The sequence below is a fragment of the Psammomys obesus genome, unplaced genomic scaffold (assembly GCF_907164565.1).
Source record: "Psammomys obesus unplaced genomic scaffold, mPsaObe1.curated_primary_1811, whole genome shotgun sequence".
NCBI lineage: Eukaryota > Metazoa > Chordata > Mammalia > Rodentia > Muridae > Psammomys > Psammomys obesus.
This window is the reverse complement of record NW_026596152.1, coordinates 10,406,096-10,416,593: the sequence shown is the minus strand read 5'-3', so window position 1 is coordinate 10,416,593 and position 10,498 is coordinate 10,406,096. Positions and strand designations below refer to the sequence as shown.

At 46.0% G+C, this 10,498-nt stretch overlaps 1 protein-coding gene across 1 annotated transcript in view; it reads left to right on the top strand.

Moving 5' to 3' along the window:
• The first annotated feature begins 854 nt into the window (after positions 1–854).
• The window catches only part of Nlrp3 (NLR family pyrin domain containing 3), a 24,650-nt gene continuing 15,006 nt past the window's right edge, over positions 855–10,498 (top strand). Inside the window, exons 1-5 of the mRNA XM_055594457.1 lie at positions 855–914; positions 1,164–1,484; positions 5,774–5,887; positions 6,763–8,518; positions 10,268–10,438. Of these exons, the coding sequence (XP_055450432.1) occupies positions 1,202–1,484; positions 5,774–5,887; positions 6,763–8,518; positions 10,268–10,438 (2,324 nt within the window). The 5' untranslated portion in view covers positions 855–914; positions 1,164–1,201. The remainder of the gene's footprint in view (positions 915–1,163; positions 1,485–5,773; positions 5,888–6,762; positions 8,519–10,267; positions 10,439–10,498) is intronic.

Genomic DNA, 10,498 nt, shown 5'->3' with positions numbered 1-10,498 from the left:
AAGAACTGAGGGATCAAAAATCTAGGAGGCTCTGTAGAGCTGGGGCAGCTGTCAGCGAAAGCACGAGAGATGAATGAAAGGAGGTATGAGGTGCTGCCTGAGCCAGGGAGAGGAGAGGCAAGAATGGAAACGCAACAGGAACCAGTGAGCTTGAGGTGCCTCATGTATCAACTTGCTGTCATATAAATATCAATTTGGAGGCCATTACCATTTTCCAGGCTCCTTCCCTTCCTCTACCATTTACAGCTTCAGTCTGAGAAAGCCATTTAGTGTCTCTACTACTCAGCTGAAGGAACCTACATGCCTCAGTTGAGAAACTAGGTGAGGAAAAAAAAATAATCAGGGCAGCATCTAGCCACGAGCAGTTCTTACTGAATGTGAATCATGATGTTCATTATATTTGTGAAAATTTCAAGGAGCCATTAAAGAGGTGTATGCGTTTAGTCTTTCCCTTTATATGAACCTAAGTTCCACCTGATTAGGCTCTATCCATCAGTGAGAAATAGGGGAGCAGTGAAAGACTGTCCTCCGTCTGTGCTGTGAGGCCTCGTCTTTGTTGCTCTGTTATTACTGAAGCTTATTTTCTCCTGGCTTTCTCCTTCTGTTGTTCCTTTCCTTCAGATGAAAATAGAACAAGAAACCAGAACCTTCCATTAAAAGAAACCTGAAAGCAATCTTTTCTGCTTTCGCAGTGACTAAATGAGGAAGTTGAAACTGAGAAATAGTGAAGAGCCTGTCTGGGTCCCAGTTTTGTCACCATGGAACCATGGGTTCCATGACAAATTCTGGTGACCCCGTGTAAACGCTTGTTCTCTTTGTAGTGTATTAATGGCTTATCTATGTTTATCTCTACAGAGGAACTTTTCTTCCATGGCTCAGGACATAGTCCTGAATCAAGCTAAGAGAACTTTCTGGTAAGCATTTGGCTTACTTAATACTTATTACATCAGAGATGGTGATTCAGATGGTCAAGCGATATTTCTTTTCCTTTGAGTTTTCTGAGTTAAGAAACTTTAAGACCTGTACCAAGTTATGAGGTACCTTGTAATGTTTCAATATTAGCATTTAGTTTTCTGAGTTTCTGATAATTTCATCTTCTAGAAGCGGAGACTTCTAGTAAGATTCTTCTTACCCATACAGGGTTTTCATTCTTGCTATGTCAGTGCAGACCTAATCCCAAAGACCCTCCGAAGGGTTGCTGATGAAGATGCCCAGTGTCCGCTGCAAACTGGCCCAGTATCTAGAGGACCTGGAAGATGTGGACCTCAAGAAATTCAAAATGCATTTGGAAGACTACCCACCTGGGGAGGGCTGCAGCCCGCTCCCCCGGGGCCAGATGGAGAAGGCAGACCATTTGGATCTAGCCACACTCATGATTGACTTCAATGGGGAGGAGAAAGCATGGGCCATGGCTGTGTGGATCTTTGCAGCGATCAACAGGCGAGACCTCTGGGAAAAAGCTAAGAAGGACCAGCCAGAGTGGAGTGAGTGAACAAGAGTTTTTTGTTTTTCTTAAAGTGTACGTCTCATAAAATGTAGAATTCTAGTAATTTGACATATATGTCTTAGTAATAAAGAAACTCATATTGTTGTGCAACCAACTTCCAGAGCGCTTTTCATCTTGCGCAACGGAAGCTCCCAACTCACAAGATGATACGTCTCTGTTACCTAACCCCATCGCCTAGCAACCTAGTTCTGTCCCTGAGAACTTTACCGCTATGGATCACACAGGTGGAATCATGAGTGTTTTTCTCTTGTGGCTGCCTTATTTCAGTTAGCATAATGTCCTCAGGTATATCAGAGCTCCTTCTTTAAAAAGATTAATGATGGTGGGCCAGGTGTGGTAGTGCACACCTTTCATCCTAGCACTTGGGAGGCAGAGGCAGGCAGATCTCTGTGAGTTCGAGGCCAGCCTGGTCTAGAGAGTGAGTCCAGAACAGAGAAAACTTGTCTCAAACAAACAAAAACAAAAGAAGATTAATAGTGAATATTCAAACACACACACACACACACACACACACTACACACACACACACACACACACCACACACACACATATTACATTTTGCTTGTCTATTCTTGCCAATGAATAATTGTCTTTATTAATGCCTTCCTTTCTTTGGTTTTGAGTTAGTCTTACCTATCCCAGGCTGGCCTCAAATTTGCAATCTACTCAAGCTGGCCCCAAACTCAGAAGCCGCTTTTTCTCTGCCTTCTGAGTGCTGGGAGATTGTGTCCTTTGCTACACAAAAGTTAGCATGTTTAAAATGTTAATTTATTTTCGTTGCTTTTCCTCTTCTCCTAGTGGGGTATGTGAGGGTGGGAGGAAGCAGTGTGCTTTTTCTAATTCTGTAAAATCCCCAGTCGCAGTAATCGCTTATTCCCAGGAGCCTGTTGTAGCTGACACCATGCTCTATGAGTGTGGTTAGTGATGAGGTCCACCGCTGGTTTCCAGACCAGCTCATCACGGTTGCTTGCCTGCTCTTAATAAGGAAAACAGCAGAAGGGATCCGGGGTGATCAGAAGGCCACAGGCAGAGGATGCTGAGTTGGAGTGGCAGAAGGGAGCAAGCACAGCGAATCAGTCCTGAGAGAAGGATGCTGGTGAGGGGCTACCTAGTGCAGCCTGACAAACACAGGGCCCTGCGTGCCATCCCTACACCACTAGGTTTGTTGGAGACAAGAAAAGGCGCTTAGCAAGGCAATGGTGGTACAGGGGGAAGAGTCGGAGCTGTGTGCCAATCAAATTGCACATCACGACACAACTGTAGTTGTGCTATGCTGAGAATGCATACAACCGGAGTGAAGCATCAGTCTTAGCAGCAGAAGCACTTCCGGGGCAATTTCAGATGTCGTCATATTAAAACATTAAACGTTTTTAGCTACGTGTTTTGCGTGCATATATGTATGCGCAATGGCACATATGTGGAGGTCATTGGACATCTTGTAGGAGCTGATTCTTTCTACCATGTGGGCCATCAGGTTTGTGCCTTTACTCTGGGCCACTTCTCTCTCGTTGTTTTTTTAAGATTTATTTTTGGGTTAGATGTTGTGGCACACGCCTTTACTCCTAGCACTTGAGAGGCAGGAGCAGGTGGATCTATGTCAGCTAGAGGCCATCCTGGTCTACAAAACAAGTCCCAGTACAGCCAGGGCTACGTATTAAAGAGGGACCAGAGCTAAAAACAAAAACAACAAAAAACAAATTTGTTTTATATGTGTGAGTGTTTTCCTGCTTGTCTGTATGCGCACTATGCTTGTTTTGGTACTTGAGGAGGCCAGAAGAGGGTATCAGATTTTCTGAAACTGCAGTTATAAATAGTTGTGAGTCACCATGTGAGTGCTGAGAACTGAATCCAGGTCCTCTGGAAGAGTAACAAGTGCTCTTAATCACTGAGCCACCACACCAGGCCCCTTGTACTAGGCAGCTTTTTGTTTTGGGGTTTCTTTAGGTTTTGTTTTTCTCTCAATAATCCCATGAAGTAGTTACTAGTTCTATAATGCTTTCAAATGAATGGCATGAGCCAGGGAGAAGTTCTGTTTACCCAGGGCTCCCCAATCAGAGCCAGCCATAGCCAACGCATGAAGCCAAGCAAGATAATAGAAGTATAGCCCTGTGATGTCAGCTTTCATATCTGGATTTTTAAGTGTAAAAATCATTACCAGTATTTGAAGCTCCTTTTAGGGTTAAAGTGAGACATTAAGAGAGAGTTAAGTTGAGACATTCAGTGAGAATTGTGGCTTGCACGAATGCTTAGATCTCTGTTTTGTGATTTCATTGCTAGTGGTGCTTTCTTTTCTCTTCACTTGCCTCTCTCCTGTCCTTCCTTCTTTAGGTAAGGTCTCACATATACCAAGCTTATCTCAAACTCCCTGTGTAGCTGAGAATAACCTTGAGCTTCTGATCCTCCTGACTTCACTTCCTGGGTGCTAGGAATGTGTACTAACAGGATTCCTGGCTTATGTGATGTGATATATACCTCGCCCATGCTAGGAAGACACTCTCCCAACTGGCATTATCTCCCAACTGGCATTATCTTCCAAAATAATTTTACACCCACAGGAGTGCATGCCTTATCCTTAAGTTCCTGTGTCCCTGATCTGTTGTATGTGTCTTTCTGGTAGGGGCTTTTATTGCATTCCTAAAGTCCTCCAGGAATAAAGTCCAGATTATTTGTGTCTGTGCTTCTTGGCTGGTAGGTAGGTACATGTTGGAATCAGCTTGGAGTCTTCCATGGATAACGATTCCTACGTCTCAGAAAAGAGAAAAAGAACTGCTTTGAGTAGAGTGCTACTCAGCATTTTAAACTTTTCTTTCTTTTTTTTTAAAGATTTATTTATATTTTATGTGTACAGTGTTCTGCCTGCATGTACACGTGCACACCAGAAGAGGGCACCAGATCCCTCATAGATGGTTGTGAGCCACTATGTGGTTGCTGGGAGTTGAACTCAGGACCTCTGGAAGAGCATCCAGTGCTCTTAACCTCTGAGCCATGTCTCCAGCCCCATTTTTAAACTTCTCAATGTGAATTTAGTTAGTCATTGTTCTGAATGACTTGAGTAGACTGACTGACAGTGTTTACTTCTGAAGACCTAGAAATTGAGACAAGAAAGCACAGGATATGACAGCACAGATCAGACTTACCCCAAGGAGCTTGATGCCTCTAATGAGCAGAAAGCACTCTAACAATATTGTCACCCCCACTCCAACCTCTGACTTTATTCAGGTATCTCTTTCCTCTCCTCTCTTTCTCTCTCTCTTTCTCTCTCTCTCTCTTTTACTTATCTAGTTAGGAGGTTGAAAGGGCAGAAGATAAGAGGTGAAGAGTAGATAAAAGAAGAACCCACAAAGTACACTATTAACCTACTTTTTTTTTCTTTCTTTTCTTTTTTTAAATTTTTCTTTGTTTTTCCTCTTTGAGACATGTAGCCCAGGCTGGCCTTGAACTCACTATGTAGCTGAGGATAACTCTGAAGTTGTGATATTTCTGCCTCTATCTCCCAAGTGCTGAGATTAAAGGTATGTGCTGTCCTGCCTGGCTAAGCCATGTTTAATTCAGAAGGAATATGGGGTAGGAGCCTTTGACCTACCCATAGACTAGGCTTGTAAGACCTGGGGTCTCACAGCTCAGGAGTTCAAGATCATGCCCTTCCCAGAAACTCCCCTAGACCAAGACTCGTTGCAAAAGCAAGAGGTTTATTAACCATTGCGCAATGGGGTCACCCCTGCCAGTCAGCAAAGAGTGGCACCTGGAGACAAAGGCCTTTAGGTTTTTAAAAGAAAAATTGCAGGAGATTTGAAGTTGAAGTCTTGGCAATTTAGGATTGGATGAGGAAGCTATAAAGTAAGATAATTGGTTAGTCTTAGGTGCTCAAGCTTGGCCAGTCCTGCCAAGTGTGGATGCAGCTGCAATATAAGGTGGAGGTGGTTAGCTCATCCTTGAAGATTAGGGGCTGTGGACTTTTGGCTGGAGGTCAAAAGCTACTCAGAAGAAGTCTGGGTTCGTTGCTAAGAAACACTATTCTTTTTGCTGAGTGAAGGTCATTGCTTACTTGCTTTTTTTTCTATCTGTCCTCACAGATAGGGTCACATTTCTCCATTCTCTGGAAAGGTACTAAGCGGCTTTAGCTTAACCTGGACCTAAAACTCAAAACTATAGGCATTAGAAGACATACAGGTTACAAAGTTAGTCTAACCCTTTCAGGCTCGATTCGATCCTCTGTTTTAGGACTTTTTGATGTACTTTGTGGTTTTTTTTTCCTTTTGTGTTTAGATGATGCCTGTGCCTCCAATCTCTCTGTGGAATGCCAGGAAGACAGCCTTGAAGAGGAGTGGATGGGCTTACTGGGATATCTCTCCCACATCTCAATTTGTAAAAAAAAGAAAGGTATGCATCGAGCTGCTGCTTTCAACTTTGTTTTTAGTCTTGGAACAGCAGGCTAAGGAACTGGAAAGCAGGGAAGCTTGGGCAGTCTACAGGGCTCCACCTCAGGGAACAAGGCCTACCTCGGGAAATGCGCTTCAGCTAAAGAAGCAGACGCACAGTCACATGTTTTCCTAAAGTCCCCAAAGAGGTTTACTACAGGTAGATATAGGCTTCAGACTAAAAGTATAGGGCTTAAATAGCAGACTTTCTGGCTGGAGGCAGTGCCCACAGTGCCCTATCATGAGTGGGAAGTGATTGACATCTGAATTTTGGGGACCTGATATTCTTTGGGGAAGAATTATACCTCCTATTTTTCTAACCCGGTTGTTACCTTCCTCTAGAGCATAAGCCACTGGTTTTCCTTTTAGGCACACAGACATGTTTTAATATATATTTGCATTTTATGTTGCCCACACACACATTTGGAAAACAGTAATAGTTACAATGAGATACCTGGAGAACGCATTGCTACTACGGTTTATGAGCCCCAGCCACACAGGCTTTTGACTGGGTTCTCAGTACCAGGTGTGAATCCCCGTCTTTGGAGTAGGCTTCACATCCAAGCATGAAATGGCTGGTTACTGCGACGACAGTCATACCACTATTGCATCAATGAGTACACCTCGCCGTATGCAGTCGCATGTTTGCTGAGCACATTGCGCTCCAGTTGACAGTCAGTACTCCTTGCATGTTTTTTGTTGTTGTTGTTGTTGTCCTTGAATCCTCACAATTCTCAGTGTCCCTCCTGGAAGAGCATAGGCCCACTAATAGCTTATTGTTGGGGAATAGATGGGCGTGGGCTTGTCCTGAAATCTACCTTTTTGTCTCTGCTGCAGATTACCATAAGATGTACAGAAGACATGTGAGAAGCAGATTCTACTGTATCAAAGATAGGAATGCACGTCTGGGTGAGCGTGTGGACATCAACAAACGCTACACTCAGCTGCAGCTGGTCAAGGAGCATCCAAGCAAGCAGGAGAGGGAGGATGAACTGCTGCACTTTGGCAGGACTAAAATGTGGGACAGACCCATGAGTTCCATTGAGCTGGAGTTGCTGTTTGAGCCTGAGGATGAGCACTCAGGGCCTGTGCGTACAGTGGTGTTCCAGGGGGCAGCAGGCATCGGGAAAACGATACTAGCCCGGAAGATCATGTTGGACTGGGCATCCGGGAAGCTCTTCAAGGATAAATTTGATTATTTGTTTTTTATCCACTGTCGAGAGGTGAGCCTCAGGACACCAAAGAGCCTGGGAGACCTGATCGTCAGCTGCTGGCCTGACCCAAACCCACCAGTGTGTAAGATACTGAACAAGCCTTCCAGGATCCTCTTCCTCATAGACGGCTTCGATGAGCTGCAGGGAGCCTTTGATGAGCACATTGTGGAGGTCTGCACAGACTGGCAGAAGGCTGTGAGGGGAGACATTCTGCTGAGTAGCCTCATCCGAAAGAAGCTGCTGCCCAAGGCCTGCCTGCTCATCACCACGAGGCCGGCGGCCTTGGAGAAGCTGCAGCACCTGCTGGATCGCCCCCGCCACGTGGAGATCCTAGGCTTCTCTGAGGCCAAGAGGAAGGAGTATTTCTTTAAGTATTTCTCAAATGAGCTGCAGGCCAGAGAGGCCTTCAGGCTGATCGAGGAGAACGAGATTCTCTTTACCATGTGCTTCATCCCCCTGGTCTGCTGGATTGTGTGCACGGGGCTGAAGCAACAGATGGAGGCTGGGAAGAGCCTGGCCCAGACCTCCAAGACCACAACAGCCGTCTACGTCTTCTTCCTTTCCAGCCTGTTGCAATCCCGGGCGGGCACCGAGGAGCACCTCTTCTCTGTCCACCTGCAGGGGCTCTGCTCCTTGGCTGCAGATGGAATTTGGAACCAGAAAATCCTTTTTGAGGAGTGTGATCTGAGGACACATGGCCTGCAGAAGACAGATGTCTCTGCATTCCTGAGGATGAACGTGTTCCAGAAGGAAGTGGACTGTGAGCAATTCTACAGCTTTAGCCACATGACTTTCCAGGAGTTCTTCGCTGCTATGTACTATTTGCTGGAAGAGGAGGAAGAGGGGGTGGCCGCCAGGAAGAGACCAGCAGGCTGTTCAGATCTCCTGAACAGAGATGTGAAGGTTCTCCTAGAAAATTACGGCAAGTTTGAAAAGGGCTATCTGATTTTCGTTGTCCGTTTTCTCTTTGGCCTTGTAAACCAGGAGAGAACCTCCTACTTGGAGAAGAAATTAAGTTGCAAGATCTCTCAGCAAGTCAGACTGGAACTGCTGAGATGGATTGAAGAGAAAGCCAAGGCCAAGAAGCTGCAGAGGCAGCCCAGCCAGCTGGAACTGTTCTACTGTTTGTATGAGATGCAGGAGGAAGACTTTGTGCAGAGCGCTATGGACCACTTTCCCAAAATTGAGATCAACCTCTCAACCAGAATGGATCATGTAGTTTCTTCCTTTTGTATCAAAAACTGTCATAGGGTAAAAACCCTTTCCCTGGGGTTTCTCCACAACTCACCCAAGGAGGAAGAAGAAGAGCGGGGAGGAAGTCAACACTTGAGCCACGTCCAGTATGTTTCTCCAGACCCTCATGCTGGCTGTTCTTCTAGGTAAGAAAATTTGGCTTCAGGCAGATGGTAGCATGTGCCATATGCTTTCTGGCTACTTTTCTTGGTTCTCTTTCCGATTATTTTCCAAATATAGTTGCCAAGCCTTGTGAGAATGTGCCTGCCACCCTTTCGTTGGTAGAGAGTGACTTTTGCTAAGTGGATAAATGGGATCGAGAAACAAAACTAACAAACAAGCATGCGGGGAGACTCTCACTTCAGCCCACAAGGTATCAGGTGGACTGTGGCATTGCGTGGAAATGTTTGTAAGCTTCCACTGCTTGTATTCTATGGGTAGCTCTAGCATACCATCTTGCTTCAATCCATGCTGCTGTAATGGATGCCCGAGACTAGGTTATTTTTGAAGACAAACGGTCTAAAGACAGAGGGCCCCACATGATGCTTGTACCTGCTGGGAGGAGGAGAGCAATGCCCCGGCTCTCTCTTCCACTAGGTGCTGCTACTCTCTATGAGGCTCTGCCCGCTCAGCCAACCATCTCCCGATCCCATCACTCTGAGATGAGGGTGTCCATCTGAGTTTCTGAAGGGTAGGGTGAACATCCAGACCACCCCAGTGGGAGAGGGGAAGAGAAAGGAGATAGGAGAAGGAGGCAGGCTTGCTCTGCAGGGTCCTAACACAAGGTGGAGAGAGGATGAGAGGCCTGACTATGACCACACACGGATGAAGAAGGCAGGGACTGTGCTAAAGCCCCTGATGAGAAGGAGGATCCATTACTTTAGCTAACAGACATTTTCCTTACAAGGCTGAGGCTTTCTCTGCTTCTTGCTGAACCTTCCAAGAGGACTAGCTAAGCGCATATCCACCATATTTTTTTAAGCTAGGGTTTGTGTAGCCCAAGCTAGCCCTGAACTTGAAGTCCTTATGTAACTGAGAATGACCTTGAGCCTTTTATCTTCTTGCATCCATGTTCTGAGTACTAGGGTTGCAGGTGTTGACAAATGTGCTCTGTTGTCACACAGTGTTAGGGACCAAATCCAGGGCCTCAAATGTGCTAGTGATCATTCTACCAATTGCGCTCCATTTCCATTTCTCAGACTCTCTGCATCTGAATAAGGGCCATGGGGTCTTCCAAAGTGAATCCCTGGAAATGACTATAAAAGAAAACACTGCAGGGCTGGAGACATGGCTCAGAGGTTAAGAGCGCTGGCTGCTCTTCCAGAGGTCCTGAGTTCAATTCCCAGCACCCACACGGTGGCTCCCAACCATCTATAGTGAGATCTCATGACCTCTTCTGGCGTGTAGGCACAAAGGCAGACAGAATAATGTATTAATTAATTAATTAACTAACTAATTAATTAAATACTGCCAATGTAGATGGGTCTCTCTTTTATGACTCAGATTTTACCTCTGTGGTTGCAGCCTGGCGTCAGGATTTTAACAGCACTCCTGACGCACGTGGGCAGTCTGAGTGAGAGTTGCTGCTTAGGCCACATAGCTGCATGTCCGGCTATTAGCTGCATGTCCGGGCCAGGGTCACAACAGTTGTCTAATGTGGAAAGGAGGCAACTGAGGTGCTTGCAGTAAGCCAAAGGCTTACTTCTCTGCATCTCAAAAAGAGCCTCTGCTCCCAAGGCTCACCAGCCCACTTCCCTCCTCTCTGAACGGACAGTGGATCCACGATTGGTGTCGTGACATGTAGGAGACTTTTCTGTGAGCAGGTGCCAGGACTCCTGTCCAATTTGTCGTTACTAGAAACCACTGTTCTCTTCTGTCCTTCCTTGCCATTCTAGACTGGTGAACTGCTGTCTCACGTCTAGCTTCTGCCGAGGCCTCTTCTCCACTCTAAGCTCCAACCAGAACCTCACTGAGCTGGACCTCAGTGACAACACTCTGGGGGATCCGGGCATGAGGGTACTGTGTGAGGCCCTCCAGCACCCAGGCTGTAACATTCAGAGACTGTGGTAAGTCCCAGTTTGTGTGTGTGTGTGTGTGTGTGTGTGTGTGTGTGTGTGTGTGTGTGT